This window comes from Gymnoscopelus microlampas (genome assembly GCF_963454915.1).
Source record: "Gymnoscopelus microlampas genome assembly, chromosome: 4".
In the NCBI taxonomy this organism is placed as follows: Eukaryota; Metazoa; Chordata; class Actinopteri; order Myctophiformes; family Myctophidae; genus Gymnoscopelus; species Gymnoscopelus microlampas.
The window spans coordinates 40,300,628-40,322,317 of NC_139941.1; the positions used below are offsets into that span (position 1 = coordinate 40,300,628).

General features: G+C 42.6%; 1 protein-coding gene across 1 annotated transcript in view; it reads left to right on the forward strand.

Moving 5' to 3' along the window:
* Positions 1–327: 327 nt before the first annotated feature.
* The window catches only part of LOC311044587 (transmembrane protein 132C), a gene marked incomplete at its 5' end in the record, with an annotated part of 208,263 nt that continues 186,900 nt past the window's right edge, over positions 328–21,690 (forward strand). The window contains one exon of the mRNA XM_084056282.1: positions 328–373. Coding sequence (XP_083912408.1) covers positions 328–373 — 46 coding nt within the window. The remainder of the gene's footprint in view (positions 374–21,690) is intronic.

Here is a 21,690-nt window from a genome sequence, read left to right on the forward strand (position 1 = left end):
CAATTCTTGACATTTCCAGATCATTCAAGTATAATTACTATGCCAATTAGTGACTGAGAGGGCCTGACATTCTCCCCCTGCTGCACTTGTTATAATTTGATTTATTTCGATTGCTCACGCTGAGTGGTTTGATGAAGCTGGCGCGACCTTTTTTACACGAATAAAATGCCTTTTTCGAATTGTTGAAGATGTTGCAGCAAGTCCGCTTGGCTTTTTCAACTAAGCAATTTACCAGACTATAAACCTTTTTTTAAAGGTTTTTTTCTTCTAATTAAAACAGGGGGAAAAGAAAAGAAAAGGGAAAGACAAGACAAGGCGAAAGGAAACATGTTGCATATCCTTGTACTTCAATCAATCGTGTTACTTTTAGGAGGTAAGCACATTTTTACATCCCATTAATTGTATTGTTTGTTACGTTTTCTCAACTTAGGTTGTTAATGCTATTGTTATATACCTATGTGATATACTGTTACTTAGAGCTATACTGTAAGTTGCTTTAGAAAATGTCATTTATGTTCCTTCAGACTGAGTTGCTTCATCTCGGGTTCTTAGGCTAAGGTAAATCAATAAAGCGATGCATATGGACAATAGGAGTAGTTCATGCTGGGCAGGAACAGTTTTGGGAAAAACAATAGTGTTGACAAGATATACATAACATCTTGGACATGTAAACATTATTTGAATATGGGTGTTATTTCTTCTCTACTTTTAAAACAAATAGCCCATATGTTTGATAGATCAGCTGGCCTAAAGCTGACCTGAAAATAGGTGTGTGTGTGTGTGTGTGTGTGTGTGTGTGTGTGTGTGTGTGTTTGTGTGAGAAATGATTTCTGACACCATAGTCAGTGATTCTATATGACAGCACAGCACCACAACAGCAGTAGATATTATACCTGTTCATGATACCACTGTCTCACCTCACCATTCAGTTCTCATTAGAATGTTGACTGTAGATTTCTGAAACCCTGGAGAGATTTCTCTCTCCATGACACATTAGCATCTTTCTACCAGGGAACTGGCAGTGTTCAGTGATTGACATATTGCCAAGTTAGTGATGCGATCTGACAGCAGTTTAAGATCCTCTTTAGAATAAGGTGGATCACAGAGGTGGTTCCCCCCAGAAGGTTTAGCTTCTCCTCACCATTCTCATACTTTTACAAGCACTTACCTGCATGGCTTTAGTGGGATGATTTTAGGAGAGTCCCATTATTTCAGAAACTGCGACTTGAATCAGATCTTGGATGAGCTAAGTATCCCAGAAACAAATTCTATCTATCATTATCAACCTTATATATTATTTAATCAGAATCATCTTTATCTCAGTGGCCCCATCTCAGCCATCTGACCTCCCACCTCACATCTAGCCCTGAATTCAACTTTGAAATCTCAGTCAAAAGAGGAGTCAGGTCTTCTCTTGGATCTTCTTGTTACCATAATTAGTGTCCACGTCAAATAAGCTTCATAGAACCACTTTTTGGCTCTGGTTCTGTCCAATCAAGTCATTTAGTCCTTTAATCGGTGCCATAAACTAATATGCTGAAATACATTATCAACTAGAAAAAGTGTTCCTCGGAGCACAGGTCTCCGCCAGGTCAGGTAGCTTATTGTGGGCCAGCAATCAGGATGGAATATGAAACGTCTTGATCACTTGACTATAGAGCGTGCCAAAAATCCTGAACGGGGCGTCAACAAGTGTCTTTTGGTAGCGGCGGACATCTTTGAGGGGTAAAAAACAGGTTGACTTAACATTGCCCCCCCTCAAGTATGTCTGCAGCTACTATGCCACGCCCCTCGTGGTGACGAGTCGTTGGCACGCTCTATAGAGATAATGTGTACCGATTTGCATGATGTTTGGACAACTTTTGTAGGAGTAATATAAAAACAAAATGTTTTGCAAAAATTGGCCTCCTGGTGGTGCTATAATAAGGAAATGTTAAAAGGGTGGCATTGTTTCTCAACTTAGTGCGAATGTGCGTGCAAAGTTTTACCGCAATCAGACGCTGCGTTCATGATTTGCGGCATTTTGTTAAAAACGGGCCACTCCTCTAAACTTTAGATGTCATAGATTGACATCTTAGCCAATCAGGATGGAATATCCGTCAGATCCATCTTGATCACATGACTATCACATGGCAAAATTTTGATTAAATCTGAAGGAGTAATATCAAATAATGTGTTTTACATAAGTCGACCTCCTGGTGGCGCTATAAAAGGCAGATGTGAAAAATGCAGGACAAAGGTTTTTCCATGGCCTCTAGGGAGTGCACATACAAAGTTTTACACAGATCGTGCAGTTACAGGTAAAAACATGAATCGACCCGTTATAGTGCCACCATGAGGCTGATTTGAAAATGTTCACATAGCATTTCTTCCTCAGCCTAGTGGGAATGTGCGTGCTAAATTTCACGGAAATTGCACGCTGTGTTCATGATTTGAGTAATTTTGTTCAAAACGGAGCGCTCCTGCAAACTTTGCAAGCCAGTCTTAGTCAATCAGGATGGAATATGAAAAATCTGAAAGACCCCGTTTCGTTTAATGACTATAGAGATACTGTGTACCGATTTGCGTAATGTCTGGACGAAATCGGAGTTCTGTCAAAAAATTTGTTCTGCAAAAATCAGCCTCCTGGTGGCGCACAGGGTGCAAAGCATAGTCTCAGCGACGCCTTTCGGCCTGGCGGAGACAATGAGAAATTAACCAAAAGTGTGTTATTGTGCTCTGTTCAAAAGCAAAATATGCACACTACCATGCAGGTTCATACCCACAGTAATGCATTTCATTGTCTCTTCACAGCTTTAGCTGTATACTCTACATAAACATGGACATTTACCCATCAACGGCTTAACTTCTTTTTGATTTCATGCTTGTCTACATGTTCTCTAAAGTCATTGAAACACTTGAACTTACATGAATAGCTAATTGAGTCACTGTTGGCTAAACATCATTGCGTGGTTAATAAGTCAGGAAGTTTTTTAATTAAGTTTGTAAATCAATCTTTTCTCCAGTGACAATTTTGGCAAGACTTTTCAAATCAATTTGCAATTTTAAATGTGACAATTATGCAACCTTACCCACTTAAACACTAGCATGCAAAAGTAGCAGACCTACAAGCTCACAACGCGCTGCAACGCCTTGCCTTTGAGCTTAGTAGATCGGCTATTTTTGGGAGATTTGGTACTGTAGACAGAAAAAAACAGTTGCAAAACAGTTTTCACCCCTTTTGTTCTTTTTGACATTTTTTGTTTTATCTTCTCTAGACAAGAGAGTGTAGAGAGACATGCTGAGGGTAGAGAGGACAAAGATGTGAAACACATGGCCGGAAATCGAACCAAAGACATTGCCATATGGCTGCCGCTGCGTGCCGCACTAACTCTTCATCCATCGGTGCACTCCCAATAACGTAACTTTGACAAAAGATAACTGTGCAAAAATATTTAGTGTGTTGGATTACTTTATCTCAAGCAAGTTTAAAAGTCTGTTCGAGTTGATTTTCATACTGTAGGGATTAGGGAATGGAATCAAATGGCCTCCTTAAAAATCAAACAAACCATGAACACAAGCATAAACTGTCACAGTGAAAGATTCTACTGGGTCTGCACTGAATAGGGCTGCATTACCTGGCCTGGACTAAAACCAGTCATTCCAAAGAGATCTTGACAAGTAGTAATCACACCTGTAACAATAGAATTCTTAGAGATTTATTGCATCCTACAGTATATTTCATTTGCATGACCATTTAGGGTGGGAACCCCTATTTGTAACCATACCTTTCAAGACGGGAACCCCTTTTGGGGTTCTTGTTGCTATGTACAGATACATACATTGTTTTGTAATTTTGGAACATTTTTCAGAAAACTTAGGTCAGGATTTAGAAGGCGTTTTTAGAATCGGCCTCAGGTCAAAATGGGTTAAGGGCAGTGCCCTTATTGACAATATTAGTATATTTTCTTTCTCACTAGCTTGACCCGTGTGAAAACAATGTTGTATTCCAAGACCTCAATAACCTTATGATCGCAGTGGAGCATGCTGCATTATGCATTGTAAAGATGTGTGGCACAGCTCCACACTTTAAATCCTTATGTGACTAGTGATTAGACTTGACCTTGCACTCTTGGTCACAAGTGGACCAAGTTGGTGTGTGTGTGACAAATGATAGAGCAATATGACAAGCCATGATTAGATATAACGGTCTTTACTCTTGTGTCTGTTTTGACAAAACATCACATCCTATGTCTTATATCATTGAACAGCATTGTATTGTGATATTGGGATTCATTTTCAAATCTATATTGTTTTATCTATTGTAGCTAATTTATTCCTCTACTTCTATAAGTAAGTAAGTATGTAGGTCGGAGAGACTTATTGTCGGTATCAGCCGAGAACGCAGGCAGTGTTGCAATGCTGAATTGGAACGTGGTTGCACTCCATTTTAATGACGTGGCGCGTTTAACACCTACACTACAGGTCACACAATGGACAATTGATATGTATCTAGGCTCATTCCTATGTTAATCCACCTGGTGTGAGTCGGGAGCCTTTGTAAACTTTGTTGAGGTGTGAATTTAAAGTAGTTTTAAATCTGTGCGCGTGCCTGCGCGTGCACCTGGTCAAATAGGTTCCTGCACGGCGTGCAAGACCGTCCCATGAGCAATGCAACCCTGAACGCAGGAGTCTATCCCTGTTACAATGTGCTAGACCCCTGGGAGAATGCTGAGGTGGAGCGCCACGCCTACCATCAGCTCCTAGTACTTATCATACGACTTGCCGTACCCAAGCCGTGCTACTCTATACGTTGAGTTGGCGGTGCCCGGGATCGAACTCAACAAAATAATTGAACCACTTAAACCCTGGTGTCCAAATTGTGGGCATCCCATTATAGGTGAGGGGAAAAAAAGAAAAGAAATGTACTTGTCTTTATGGCTAAGTGGTTAAATCTGCATTTAACACTGAGGTTTTCACAATGTGCTATTCTCCCATCCCTGTGCTCTTCTTAGCCTTCTGGTTAATACGCTCTAAAATGGGATGAAACAAGGCTAGTCCAGAGTGTACATCTCTTAAGTATCTCTGCCATGTACTTGTACTTGTGTCTATTGCTTTCAAGGAGATACAGTATTCCATTCCTCAAATGCCGTATTAACCCCTCAAAGAGCCTTAGTATCATGGGACTTTGCGGGTGGCAGATTAGTTCTCAGTGCAGTTGAGAGGTTTTATTTTTTTTAATCTGCAATTGTCTTTAATATGATCCACTGCAAGCGGGTGTTGATATTTTGTTGTTGCCCCTGGCATTCCCGATAAGAGTTGCAACTGATGCCCTTGTGCAAGGCGAGGGCCCGGCAAAGAGAAAGAGAGGGGAAATGTAAACAGACAAATTAATAGTTTTAAAGCTGCCCGGAAGGGAGAAATGCAACGGAAGCCAGTGGATTAAAAGACAATTGCACCATTGTCTTTGGATGTGAGACTCTACTGCAGGCTATTCTGTGCACAGTGAGAGTAACTGTGCCCTCAGTTTGTAATCTCAGGAGATTGCAATGATATAGCAACTTTCCATCAAAAATATTTTAGCAATGAGGATGATCACACTCATGCCAATTTCCTCTTTGCCTCATGGTTAGGAATTCACTTAGATCTGATCCTTCATGTATATCATAGCTTCAGAACATCTTGATTGAAATATAACCAATCAATTGAACCTTTCTAATCCAAATTATTTAGTTCACAATACCCATAGATGCCACTTGACACTGGAGCTTGCTGATATGGTCACTGGAGTTAACCAAATTCGACCTGGCGTCCCTATTTTGGGCATGTAGGTGAACATTTTCCACAACTTTATTAGAATTATTGTTTTTTAAAACGTATTTATTTATTTTAAGATCTACAAGCTCACGTGCGATGCTATGTTTGCTATTTATCATACGATGAAGTGTATATAGGGGCTTAAATGTTTAAAGGAATTATCTGTAGCTTGTGTTTATTCAATAATGGTTATGTGATTTAACAAGGAAGGGAAGACAATGGAAAGCACATAACTAATCCCAGGTTTGCTCCTAATATTTAATCAAGGATATCTCAGAGCTTTTCTCTTGAGCATTATCTGGTGCAATGTACAGATGCATGTGCAACACAGAACCCTGGTAAAGAAGAGGTGCATTTTTCCCTGTTCTTTTTCAAATCCAGTTTTGTCTGGTGTGCATACTGCATATTGTAGAAGAGGTAAGGGGAACAAAACATAGGAACAGCAGAATACGAGCTGTTTTCAAACCCATCTGGTATGTGGTTACTACCTTGCCCAGACAAGGGCTACAATCAATCAGTCTTCAGCATTAGGTTTGTAGGTAGGAATACATTGAAGTTTTCACCTTTGATTGTTCAATGAATATTTTATGAGGAGGCAGAGGCTGCTTCCCCATCCCCTGTACTGTCTGTTTCTGTAGCAATAAGGCACCACCTTTTCTTTGAGACATTTATTACACCTTAAGCCTAATATCCTAATGATTGTTAAACCGTGGGCTGTTTGTTGCAACTAGAGACACAACAACCCTTTTGCATCATTAATTTATACTTTAATACTAACTGTGGTGAACTGAGAATGCCAAAGGTGTTGAAGCGGTGTCATATACAGAAGCATTAATCTTACAGAACCTGATCTGGCATGAATAGCGACCAATGACCATCCAGGGCTTTCCCGGGATTATAATGTGATGTGAATGGGACCAATGTAGGTTGATCCTATACTATTGAATGATAGTATAGGATATCCCTTATATGATATCCCTTGTGAATCCTGGGTTTTCTGAGAGAACGGGGTAATGGTGAACGTGTGGAGGCACGTACAGGATTATGTGTTGTTTGTTCAATCACTGTGTCATTAAGATGGTGATTTCCCCCCAAAATGTTATTAATTAATAATATAGTATGTCATTTCTTCCGAAGGCACGTCAGCACTGTGTTAATTGACTCTTTTCTTAGCGCTTGACCTCTCAGTTACTTTAATAACATTTCCTGATTAAGGGAAGCTGATGGGATTAGATCTACAGTAAAAGCTCAAACTGGGGGCCGCTGGGGTCGGGGGATGTTCATTGTAATAATTGATAAATATGCTAATGAGTGTTTGGGCTGTCTCTCATCAGCCTATAGTGGTGTCAGCACTCAGGGACCCGCTGCACATGAATCTGTCTGAAGGGGGTTAATCCATTAAGACCGGGAAAGCATCTGTGTCATTTTAGATGTTTTTGGCTATTAAAAAATAGCAGATATACAAGCTCATAGCGGTGCCGGGGCTGCAAGCTTGTAGATCTGCTATTTTTGAAAATTCTTGACAGTTTGTGCAAATCTTTGAATGTACGTATATTTTCAACTCCAATATTTGTTTCTGGGGGTCCCTGGAACAAACATATTTTACAATATACCCCCAAAATACATATAATTTTGGGGGTCCTTGACATGGGAAAAGTTGGAGCACCACTGATGGCAACCAAACAACAAAAAGGATATGTATTTGGCCGTGGACCCCCATCTCAAAATATTTTGTTCCAGGGACCGCCAGAAGCAAAGATTTGAGTTACAAATGTTCGCTAGAATATAATGAAAGATTTGCACAAATTGTAACTATTTAAAAAAAAATAGCAGATCTACAAGCTCATAGCGCGGCACTCGGTGCCGCGCTATGAGCTTGTATATCTGCTATTTTTTTAATTGCCACAGATGCGTTCCCAGTCTTAAAGGGTTAACTGCGGGGGTTGAATGACGGTCCGCTCTTATCATCATGTAGCATCATCTAAGTGTGCTGCAGGACAGGGGAAACTCAGAAACTGCTGAGATGTGCACTCTGGGCTCACGTTAAACGAGTCCATGATCAAGTTCAAATTGACGGCGCGCTGACTCACATATGCTCTAGTGTTCCTATACACGGTCTCATTTACACGCTGCTGAGACAACTAAGTTAAACATGCAGAACAGTGTTATTAACTGCGGCACGTACTAATTATCTGCCATCTTTTACGAGAAAAGGATAAATTGCCCATGCAGGCCATGTCTAGTTCACCCCCATCCCTCATAAAATAGAGATACACATTCATACTTTACTGCAATTAGCTTAACTTGTTTCCTTTTTTATATTTTTTTTTGCTACACTATAGAGAGAAATGAGAAAGATCATCATAGGGGTATTGTATAAAAGATGGTATTGAATCACAATGTATTTTAAAACGATGGACAATGAGGTGGTTGGTGTAGACGTAATTCTGTCGTAATTTAACTCTGAAAGTGTACAAAATGGCCCCTAACACCCTGTAGTCTACAGTGCATATAATTACTACAGTACATTAATAGAGATGTTATTAGTGTAGGAGCCTTCTCTGAATAAAAAATAAAATGCCACGCCAGCATTACACTATATTAGATATTAATGCAATAAGTCCTGCATGGAGGCTTTTAAGTTAACCAGTACATTTAACAGTATATAAATGCACTCAGGCACTTTATTGGCCTTTAACTAACTATCCTGCATGTCCACCACAAGCACAGATATGCAAGAACAAAAAAAACGACCATCATCCCTAAACTTCTTTGCCATTTTTTTTACTATTTTTAAAAACATTTTCAAATAGCCATTCTACAAGCTCACAACGTGTCGATGTAGATCTATTGAACTATTTGAAAATGTTTTTACAAATAGTAAAAAATGGCACAGAAGTTTAGGGATGATGGGTAAGGCACCGGCGAAAATAGGGCCCATTGTCTCTTAGCCAGGCCGGAAGGCGGTGGTATTGCTTTCACCCCTGTCTGTGTTTCTTTAAGTGTTCCTGTCAATAGCTAATCTCGCAAAATACTATTACACTACAGTGTCACATTTCTTGTGCACCCTGCCAGCAGGCCACGGAACTCAATCCCCAAAATTTTTTCACATCATCAGTCACCAACTGTGTCAGAGTCATTTTTGTGAATTCATAATCTGATATCCACACAGTCCCTCCAGCCTATGGGACACATGTCTGCCAGCCTCATTACACGCACGGGGGTCTCGGGAGTTCGAATTATTTTTGTATCCACTCAGTTAATCAGTTTCATAGCTGTGGCCAGTTGAATGTGCCTTGTTTTAGCCGTAAAGCAAGAGGAACGGAGATATAGCTATTTTCCCACAGGAAATAAATAAATGACGTCAATTCCGGGTCTGTCGTCATCTGGCAGTAAAAGCATCATCCATAGGGTAGCGAACAGCTACAGCGTCAGTTGGCACTAGGACCAAGTGCCAACTGACGAGTTTACTCGTCCTTAGCAGTCAAAGAGTCAATTTGCCTGTAATATAACCAGGGCTAGTCGCAGTGAGTTGAGCAAATCTATATTTTAAGCAATAAGCAGGTCCTGGCCCTAAACACTCACACAAAGAAATCAGAAACAATGCAGCCTAGTATTTTCTTGAAACTTTGATTGTGTGCATTGTTCCGGTGTAACTTTTTTTTTGTTGCCATTTCCAGCCAGGTCTCACTGTCTTTCCTGCCTCTAAAATGCGAGCAAAAATCATTTCCATTTGTTCTGCATCTTTTATTTGAGTAATTACACACAGGTGGCTGGACAAAAGGCTGACGATGCGTCTTGAGCGAGCGGAGCCTTCGACACAGTGTGGAGCTGTCAGCGTTTATCAGCAGCGTCAGAGCTTAATGCATTAGAGGCAATGATCTGACAGGTACATATTGTCAAGGCCCATTGACTTCTTTGTGGCTCGGTTGATTGATTGTGGAAATTATGTTAAAATGGGAGCGCTGCTGCACCTCTGTGTGATTCAGAGTGGTATACCGGTATTAGAACACAGAATTTAAGGTCATAAAAGTACCACTGAATTTTTGCCTTGACATTTATGTGCTTTAAGCAGTTTATATACTTCTACGTTATTACCAGGAATGAGTAGAACATGTTTGTTCTGATCCCTTGATATGTGTCCAACTAACGTAAAGCTCTACTGAGAATAAAGATGAAAAAGGTGACAGTGACCACCATTGTGTCCATCCACAAAACCAGTGGAGTATGTCTGGGTAAACATCAGTATAACATCACATTAGACTTTGTGCTCTCTGGTGACACAGAATTGTTCATGTTGACAAATACTATTTGCGCTGTGCAAGAAGACTAACATGAATTCTTAAAAGCTATCAGGTTCCCCATGCTTTTCCTTCACTCCTCTCACTGTGATAACGAAAAAAGGCATGGGTTCCCGAGGCTACTGTGATATTGACTTTACTGTAGTTAATGTCGTTTGTAGTTTATTTTGACAATTTTGAAAACAAACATTTGAGAGGGTCATGATATTTTAAACGGGTCATGAGCCGTGACAGTGTAGGGAATATGGGTACATGGATGTTTAGAAAATATGAGCAACTGTTAATAATTTGCATATCGACAACCGAATGGTTCTACATTTTTGGATTCAAACTGTATCCTGAACATTTGCAATATGTATAATTGTGCACGTCAGTATGAGCTTTGATATTGCCTTACTGCTTAGTTTGAAAGACTCCACAGAACAGACTTCAACACCATTTCCTGAGAGACAGCGAGATCCGATACCGACCTCGACGTTGCCATGCCATCGTCGCGACGCTACTGACCGTCGGTTGTTCGGTCGGTTGCGTCGCGACGCTACTGACGGCGACGCGACGCAACCGACCGAACAACCGACGGTCAGTAGCGTCGCGACGCAACCGACCGAACAACCGACGGACCGATCGAACAACCGACTGACCGACCGAACAACCGACCGACCGACCGACCCGCGGAGTCCTTCACGCACCAGGCAACGTCAATTTCCATCCGATCCATCGACCTTATCTGCGCTCTTCTGGCGCAGCCCCCCCACCTGTCCCCCCCACCTGCGTGACCCCCCCCCCCCGGGACCCCCCCCCCCGGGACCCCCCCCCGGGACGCCCCCCCGCCCAAGGGGTGGATAGTAATAATTGTATATTTTGCGCATTTGATCCAGAGTAGTTGAGATTTGATTCGGCCATATCTTTCTGAATGTAACTTGTATTTTTATAATTGTATTTTTTATATGATCTGTAAAGTTTATATTTTCATTTGCTACCAGGCATGAATTCATTATAATTTATTATATATATTTTTCCTTATTTTCTTTCTTTATTTACACGTGCGTAATAAACGAAGCATTTTGAGATTTCATCCGCCCAGATCTTTATGAATTTTACTTGAATTATTATAATTTTAATGTTTATATGATCCGTACATTTTATATTTTCATGTGGTATCAGGCATGAATTTATTTTATTATTTTATTTCATGTATTTACATGCGCGCAATTACACGCATCTAACTATTGGACTCAGCTCTGGGGACACGGTGCGGCTGCAGAGTTTACCTTGCAACAGATATGATAGAGCAACTTAAGTGCCTGCAGAACTTAATAATATAAGCACACTTATTCTCCAGGCAGACAGACAGAAACAGTCTGTCTGTCTGTCTGTCTGTCTGTCTGTCTGTCTGTCGGTATATTATGTTACGAGCGACCAGAGTCGCTGTCCTGGCGGAGACCGCGGAGTCCTTCATGCCACCAGGCAACGTCAATTTCCATCCGATCCATCGACCATATCTGCGCTCTTCTGGCGCAGCCCCCCCCCCCCCCCCACCCACCGGGACCCCCCCCGGACCCCCCCTCGGCCCAGGGTTTCACTCCTAATAATGTTATATTTTGCGCATTATTGACACAGAGGTTGAGATCTGTCATTCATTTCCACGCGCGTATACGCACGTATCTATCTATCTATCTGTCTATCTATCTATATATCTATCTATCTATCTATCCATCTGTCAATTAAACTATCATCTGTCACAAGGGTTTTCAGCCCAAGGACCCCCTGAGAGAGAGATGAAGCCGGGACCCCTCTATATAAGCTCAGAATCGACAGCAGCTATATTTATTTTATTTTAATGTCAATAAAATGTATTCTCTAAATATTATAGGCTACTAATATTTCCTGAATGAATTAACTTGGTAAATAGGGTCGGGATGACATGTTGCTATAGTCATTAATTACCCCAACCAACATCAAAGTTACCGTGCATTATCATTAAATCAAATAAAAGTTTATTATTACATCTGTCTTGCCTGTATGTCCTTTCACGAAAGCAATTGGCACTACTTTATTTAGTGTCCAAGCATTTGGAGAGATTCAGTTTTAACCTATAACTCATCTCTGAAGTGTCTATGTTACTTCTGTGTATTAATTATGAGTTGATTAATACTCAATAAAATGATACATGTTGAAATGTAACTTTCGGATCAGCGCGCATCATGCGCTGTAATTTCTCCTTCACTTTGCTGCCCAAAAATAGCTGATCTACAAGCTCACAACGCATCAGCGGGACGTTTTGAGGAAATCCGATATTTTTGGAGAAGCTCTTCTGTCTATTTAAATGTTCTGTATGAGTCATAATAGTAGCCTGGTTATTAATCTACAATCACCATTTAACGCCGTTGATGAAATGACTGAGCGCGTGTCTGAGCGCATGTCAGGGTGTGTGTGTGTGTGTGTGTGTGTGTGTGTGTGTGTGTGTGTGTGTGTGTGTGTCTGTGTGTGTGTGTGTGTGTGTGTGTGTGTGTCTGTGTCTGTGTCTGTGTGTGTGTCTGTGTGTGTGTGTGTGTGTGTGTGTGTCTATCTCCAGCAATGTACCGCTTGCCTACAGCTGCCCGCCCCTAAACCCACAAAAATATACAATATAGAGGGGGTCCCTGCTTAATCTTTCTCTCAGCTAGGGGGTCCTTGGGCTGAAAACCCTTGTGACAGATGATAGCCGTTTGAAAATCGCGCAAGAATTAACAGCTAAACTGTTGATAAATAGATAGATAGACAGACGAACAGACAGACAGACAGACAGACAGACAGACAGACAGACAGACAGACAGACAGACAGACAGACAGACAGACAGACAGACAGACAGACCCAGGCCGTGGGAGGCACTCAATCACACTAACCGATGCGCTTTCTTAATTATAATATATAAGAATAATAATTATAATAATCCTACACTTCGCATATATAAATTATTATATTATGACCATACACTAACCACTTCCGACCTATGTTATACGCTATTTGAAAATAGCAGATCTACAAGCTCACAATAACGAAGCTTGTAGATCTGCTATTTGTTGAACAATCACCGCGTTGGGACCGCGTTGGGGGGGTGGCAGCTGTACCGCTGGAGATAGATAGATAGATAGATAGATAGATAGATAGATAGATAGTTAGATAGTTAGATAGATAGATAGATAGATAGATATTTAGATAGATTTAAAGATAGACAGACAGACACACAGACACGCCTTTTTTTAGGGTAAGTTTATTTCATTTTTCATTTCTGAAACAGCTCCATTGGCAGCGCAAAGGTGGAGCTTGGGGGTCCCTAATAAAACCACCAAAAAGGTTAGACTACAATGGGCTATATACATGTAAAGTCGACGTTGTGTATTATTATGTTACGTGCGTAATTACGCGCGTCGCAAAAATCTGATTGATATCGTTAGATAAAGTTCATAATTAAATATAATATATTCATGACTGATACCAAATGAAAATATAAACTTGAAAGATCATAGAAACATTAAAATTATAAGAATTCAAGTACAATTGGCAGAGATATGGCCTAATCAAATCTCAACCGCTCTCTGTCTCCTGCACAAATTATGCTGACTCTCGACGGCGTCGGTTAAGTTGGTTGTGCGTCGCAACGGTACCGACGCCGTCAGTAGCGGCGCGACGCTACTGACGGCGTCGGTCAGTAGCGACGCCGTCAGTAGCGGCGCGACGCTACTGACTGCGTCGGTCAGTAGCGACGCCGTCAGTAGCGGCGCGACGCTAATGACGGCGTCGGTAGCGTTGCGACGCACAACCAACGCAACCGACGCCGTCGAGAGCCAACCGACGAAACCGACGCCGTTGGTTGACTCCGTCGGTGGCCACCCATGGAGTCGATCCTTCATGGCACCGCAACGTCAATTTATCGACCAAGACGACCATATCTGCGATCTTCTGGCGCAGCCCCCCCCCCCCCCCCACACCTGCGTGCCCCCCCCCACCTGCGTGCCCCCCCCCCCCCCCCCCCCCCCCCCCCGATCAACAAGCTCTGAAGCGCGATACAGAGTCTGCTGCATTGGATCTGCTCTTTGATGCTCTTGGATGCCGCACATGATTTTCCAAAGTAATTACGCACGTAACATAATCATACACAACGTGTACTGTACATCCCACTGTAGGCTAGCCCCCACAAGCTATCCCCGTGCCACCCCGACCCCCCCCCCCCCCCCGGAGCCCCTCCGCCAAGCCCAGGGGGTCACTCATAACTATTGTAGGTCAGCATAATTTGTGCAGGAGACAGAAAGCGGTTGAGATTTGATTAGGCCATATCTCTGCCAATTGTACTTGAATTCTTATAATTTTAATGTTTCTATGATCTTTCAAGTTTATATTTTCATTTGGTATCAGTCATGAATATATTATATTTAATTATGAACTTTATCTAACGATATCAATCAGATTTTTGCGACGCGCGTAATTACGCACGTAACATAATAATACACAACGTCGACTTTACATATATATAGCCCATTGTAGTCTAACCTTTTTGGTGGTTTTATTAGGGACCCCCAAGCTCCACCTTTGCGCTGCCAATGGAGCTGTTTCAGAAATGAAAAATGAAATAAACTTACCCTAAAAAAAGGCGTGTCTGTGTGTCTGTCTGTCTATCTTTAAATCTATCTAAATATCTATCTATCTATCTATCTATCTATCTATCTATCTATCTCCAGCGGTACAGCTGCCACCCCCCCAACGCGGTCCCAACGCGGTGATTGTTCAACAAATAGCAGATCTACAAGCTTCGTTATTGTGAGCTTGTAGATCTGCTATTTTCAAATAGCGTATAACATAGGTCGGAAGTGGTTAGTGTATGGTCATAATATAATAATTCATATATGCGAAGTGTAGGATTATTATAATTATTATTCTTATATATTATAATTAAGAAAGCGCATCGGTTAGTGTGATTGAGTGCCTCCCACGGCCTGGGTCTGTCTGTCTGTCTGTCTGTCTGTCTGTCTGTCTGTCTGTCTGTCTGTTCGTCTGTCTATCTATCTATTTATCAACAGGTTAGCTGTTAATTCTTGCGCGATTTTCAAACGGCTATCATCTGTCACAAGGGTTTTCAGCCCAAGGACCCCCTAGCTGAGAGAAAGATTAAGCAGGGACCCCCTCTATATTGTATATTTTTGTGGGTTTAGGGGCGGGCAGCTGTAGGCAAGCGGTACATTGCTGGAGATAGACACACACACACACACAGACAGACAGACAGACAGACAGACAGACAGACAGACAGACAGACAGACAGACAGACAGACAGACAGACAGACAGACAGACAGACAGACAGACAGACAGACAGACAGACAGACAGACAGACAGACAGACAGACAGACAGACAGACAGACAGACAGACAGACAGACACACACACACACACACACACCCTGACATGCGCTCAGACACGCGCTCAGTCATTTCATCAACGGCGTTAAATGGTGATTGTAGATTAATAACCAGGCTACTATTATGACTCATACAGAACATTTAAATAGACAGAAGAGCTTCTCCAAAAATATCGGATTTCCTCAAAACGTCCCGCTGATGCGTTGTGAGCTTGTAGATCAGCTATTTTTGGGCAGCAAAGTGAAGGAGAAATTACAGCGCATGATGCGCGCTGATCCGAAAGTTACATTTCAACATGTATCATTTTATTGAGTATTAATCAACTCATAATTAATACACAGAAGTAACATAGACACTTCAGAGATGAGTTATAGGTTAAAACTGAATCTCTCCAAATGCTTGGACACTAAATAAAGTAGTGCCAATTGCTTTCGTGAAAGGACATACAGGCAAGACAGATGTAATAATAAACTTTTATTTGATTTAATGATAATGCACGGTAACTTTGATGTTGGTTGGGGTAATTAATGACTATAGCAACATGTCATCCCGACCCTATTTACCAAGTTAATTCATTCAGGAAATATTAGTAGCCTATAATATTTAGAGAATACATTTTATTGACATTAAAATAAAATAAATATAGCTGCTGTCGATTCTGAGCTTATATAGAGGGGTCCCGGCTTCATCTCTCTCTCAGGGGGTCCTTGGGCTGAAAACCCTTGTGACAGATGATAGTTTAATTGACAGATGGATAGATAGATAGATAGATATATAGATAGATAGACAGATAGATAGATAGATACGTGCGTATACGCGCGTGGAAATGAATGACAGATCTCAACCTCTGTGTCAATAATGCGCAAAATATAACATTATTAGGAGTGAAACCCTGGGCCGAGGGGGGGTCCGGGGGGGGTCCCGGTGGGTGGGGGGGGGGGGGGGGGGGGCTGCGCCAGAAGAGCGCAGATATGGTCGATGGATCGGATGGAAATTGACGTTGCCTGGTGGCATGAAGGACTCCGCGGTCTCCGCCAGGACAGCGACTCTGGTCGCTCGTAACATAATATACCGACAGACAGACAGACAGACAGACAGACAGACAGACTGTTTCTGTCTGTCTGCCTGGAGAATAAGTGTGCTTATATTATTAAGTTCTGCAGGCACTTAAGTTGCTCTATCATATCTGTTGCAAGGTAAACTCTGCAGCCGCACCGTGTCCCCAGAGCTGAGTCCAATAGTTAGATGCGTGTAATTGCGCGCATGTAAATACATGAAATAAAATAATAAAATAAATTCATGCCTGATACCACATGAAAATATAAAATGTACGGATCATATAAACATTAAAATTATAATAATTCAAGTAAAATTCATAAAGATCTGGGCGGATGAAATCTCAAAATGCTTCGTTTATTACGCACGTGTAAATAAAGAAAGAAAATAAGGAAAAATATATATAATAAATTATAATGAATTCATGCCTGGTAGCAAATGAAAATATAAACTTTACAGATCATATAAAAAATACAATTATAAAAATACAAGTTACATTCAGAAAGATATGGCCGAATCAAATCTCAACTACTCTGGATCAAATGCGCAAAATATACAATTATTACTATCCACCCCTTGGGCGGGGGGGCGTCCCGGGGGGGGGTCCCGGGGGGGGGGGTCCCGGGGGGGGGGGGGTCACGCAGGTGGGGGGGACAGGTGGGGGGGGGGGGGCTGCGCCAGAAGAGCGCAGATAAGGTCGATGGATCGGATGGAAATTGACGTTGCCTGGTGCGTGAAGGACTCCGCGGGTCGGTCGGTCGGTCGGTTGTTCGGTCGGTCCGTCGGTTGTTCGGTCGGTTGCGTCGCGACGCTACTGACCGTCGGTTGTTCGGTCGGTTGCGTCGCGTCGCCGTCAGTAGCGTCGCGACGCAACCGACCGAACAACCGACGGTCAGTAGCGTTGCGACGATGGCATGGCAACGTCGAGGTCGGTATCGGATCTCGCTCCTCCTGCATTTCCTTGACTGCCTAATCAGTTGTTTTTTCATTACAACCAAGTAAAATGTAAATGAAGACAAGTGCTCTGTGGCCACTGACTAGGTGGTACTTGGTGTAATTGGAAAGTCGGTGTGTGCGTCCCCAATCAGCTCTGGCAGCATCATGGGCACTAATCAGTGTGAAAGTAATGACCACACACCACAGAGGACAATCACAGTACAACATAGCCTCACGGGATTGGCTTGAACTCACACAGAGCTGTGAGACAAAAACAAACACCAGGGAAAAAGATCACACTAGAAAGGGGTGCTCCGCTCATAACATGAACATATATTTGCCAGGCTGGGTTGCCTCCCCAGGGCTGTATAAGTTGTGGGTCGCAGGTGTTCTTTTTTAAATGTATTTTAAGACATAGGCCCCTCACACAAAACCTAGAAGCCACTTACAGGCAAACAGTGCCAATTGTCTAAGTAATTCTGGGCGCTGCACTCCATCTGCCAGCCTAGGTAGAGCCCAGAGCCGAGCTCATTTCCCCCCCGGTTGGACGTAGCGCGTAGAAGGAACACGTTATTCCAACCAGTTCCTTTCCCCTCCATCAGGTGCCCCGACTGACCAGGGGAGGCAGTATAGAGACCAGGATTACTGCATGTTTTTGTGTGGGTACTACCCCAGGGGACACGGGGAGAACATGCAAACTCCACACAGAAAGGCCCTTTCACCAACCCCACCTAGGTTATGGGCACTGATGACATGGAGGAGAGGACACGCCCCCAGCGCCCACAGCATCCCCGTCGGGAATCGAACCCAGGACTTCCTAGCTGTGAGGCGACAGTGCTACCGTGCCCCCCAGAGTCCAGCATTGCTATGCGTTGTGAACTTGTAGATCAGATATTTTTTTAAAGTTTGAAAACCTTTTTTCATAATTGTCTGCATTTTCGACCAATCAGGCTGCATTTGCCGATACGGATGTTGTCAAAAAAGTGAAATTACGGCTTATATATCCAAACTGATTTGTCTGGCCCTAGTGACTGCTGGCTCTGAGAGGACGCTTGTAGGCCCGCTTGCTGCTGCAGGGACAGAACTCCTGCTATCCGCTTATCCGCAACGCAAACTGTGCTGGTTAGGCTAGTGTTAGTGTTGTTGTTGTTGGTTGCCTTGAACCGTGCATATAATGAGTTCAGACAGTCTGCCCGAACAGCATCAGCAACTGATATAAACTTAATTTCATAAACTTCTCCTAATGAGCAGGTTGCTGCCTTGCATGATTGCCTCCACTATTGGTGTGTGTGTGTGTGTGTGTGTGTGTGTGTGTGTGTGTGTGTGTGTGTGTGTGTGTGTGTGTGTGTGTGTGTGTGTGTGTGTGTGTGTGTGTGTGTGTGTGTGTGTGTGTGTGTGTGTGTGTGTGTGTGTGTGTGTGTGTGTGTGTGTGTGAATGGGTGAATGTGACGCACATAGTAAAGCACTTTGGATAAATACACACTAGAAATTCAGACCGCTGAAAAGCGAATGAGCTCCTGTGATCCAGATTAAAGGCCCATTCACACCAAGCACAATAATGTATGGCATAGTCCACACCACAACTCTAACGACAATTATAGTCGCGGACGATATCGTTTGGATCACTTTCAGGGCAATTTTATGAATGATAGAAACATTGACGACCGTTCAATCAAAATCCATCAAGGACCTCTGGAATGCAGGCGGCCTCACAGACCCTTGGAACGTTTTGTTATTAACGGAGATGCAGAGACGATTATGAATAGCTAACGCTAGCTGGCATTACTGCAGGTACTGTAGGCTCATCTCCTTATAATTAATTATCAGTCAGACTATAATTATATCCCGTCTTTCAGCACCACGGAGGCGGAGATCTCTCTCTCGCCCTCTCTCCCTCTGTGTGGGCTCTGACACACGCTGGACTGAGCAGTGCGTGTTTGATGCAGTTTACATAACTTTATCGTTCTTCAGTGTGGACGCTAACTTAATTATTGTTACTAGACCATACCCGGTGAAGTGTGCAGGCGAAAGTAGTTGCAATCGTGGGGTTATTGCATGTCCTGTCGCGTGAGCAGTGTGCTTCCCCAAGTGGTTTCACTCAACTCGCCTGTCTCTCCCCGCACCCGCCAGGCCCCCGCTACTGAGACCGGGGGTAAAATGCGCAGTTTGATCAAGAGTCCAGCATTGTTTGACACATAAACGCTAATAAGCTGAGATTTGATGAAATTGAAAAACGGGCTTCACAGTTAAGTTCAGATGGTAATGGTCAATGGCTGTGTGCAAAATCAGAGCAATTGCTCCAGCCACTGAGGAGAACCGGGTAGCTTCACCACTACATTCACCACTTCACCACTACACCACTACAGACAAACGGACAGAGGTTACTCAAATTATAGGAGGATAGTTATCGTGCCATTCACGCCAAGCATTGTTTGCATTTTCAGACATGAATAGCCTATATCACCTTAGTGGAGTTGTGTTGTGGTCCAGGGTTTCCAGGACAACTGTCATTGCAGCAGTCGTCCTGGACAGGACTGTTAACAGGTAGGCAGGAGATACGCAGAAACTCGTTGTCCGTTTTTGACAGCTCGTCTGGAAATTGTATTACATTTGTCACAAAATAGATTGTGCATTGTTCATTAATTTCAGACCTACAACTGCAAGGTTAAAACTTTGATATCAATATTCGCGACTGCATCCAGCAGACCAGTTAAGCTGTCTATCTGAAAGGATGTCGAGTTTCACTTGATGCAGAAACGGTTGCTAGTTGGTGATTGGCTGGCGCCTGGCTGAGCATAAACCTCAGCAGAACGGAAGAAATTTCACGCCTTCCCCCCCCTGCTCCGCTCCCAATCCCAAGATCTTTTGCGTGGCTTTGCGCCTGCTCTGTAGAAAATGAATGTGGTGTGGGAAAAAAACAGGCCGTTCAGGGCCTATGTAAACGTACCGTCACTGTTTTATTTAATCACTTTACTGTAAAGTACTTTGAGCTGCATGTTTTGTATCAAAGGTGTTATTCAAATACATAAATATTATTTTTACATTACTTTACTTAAAATTGGACAGAGCCTCCACAGCACCCTGAATAGGAATGACCGCTAGGAAAAAAAGGATTAGCATAAAAAAATTACCACAGTTTAATTCATGTTGAGAATAAAACTGCACTGTTTGAGGAAGCGCTGATGGCTCTCCTATCACAAATTTGAGTTAGCGGTTGCTCTTTCACAGTATGGAATATTAAGGTTATGTAGGAGGTGATTTGCACACTGGCAGATGCGTTTTGTCTTTGCAGAGATGGTGTTTTACCCTCTGTGTCCTCTAGTAATGGCTTGTTATGATAGCCATAAATAGAATGCTAACAACGGAATAACTATTAACATTTGATAGACTGTCATCTTTTCAGTGCAAATTGATTACTGGAACAATGAGAATATGCCATTTGCGTGACATCGCGCTAACCTCTCGCATTCCCTACATTCCCTATTTTTAGAATAATGCAACCAATGAAGCTCCAATGCGCTGGAATTATCTTTGAATCGGAACAATGGAGAGCATTTCCAGCCTCCTCCACTCCTGGCAGAAAGACACAGATTTTCTCAGTATTGCTAACTGTTTCTCTCGCTCTCGCTCTCTCTCGCTCTCATATATATTATATCTCTGCTGTCGGGCAGAAACCAGGAACTCCAAGATGTTCATTTTTCAGGAAATGACAAAAACAAAACAAAAAGTGGAGTTGGGAGGTTTTGTTCATCATTGATAAGAACAGCTGAATGGACCTCAAAGCTCACAATGAGGTTGGCGGTCAAAAGGGGGTGGAGCCTGGAGTCAGCAAAACCAGCTAACTCCACCCCCCTTTGGTGGACTTGGCTGGTTTAGCAGAAAGTTTGAGGATCCAATGGAGTTAGCTGGTTTTGTCAGAAGCGCTTATTAATACTTTTCATTGGTTCAATATGTTTTTTACCAACACACAGACGTAAAGTGTGTTCAATAGCACTGATTCATGGAATAAAATGCAAAAGCGTCAAAATGAAGTTTGCTAGTTTCTGCCCGACAGTGAAGAAAAGCTAAGAGGAGGCAAACAAGCACGGTACTTGGGCTCAGTGGTGGTGCCTTTTGATTGTTTGCTTTGTTGTTGATTCATGTCTGCATTTTGTTCTCAGCCTTGAAGATCGTTGAGTGCAGGTCCCTCCTAAAATTCAACCTGAACTAT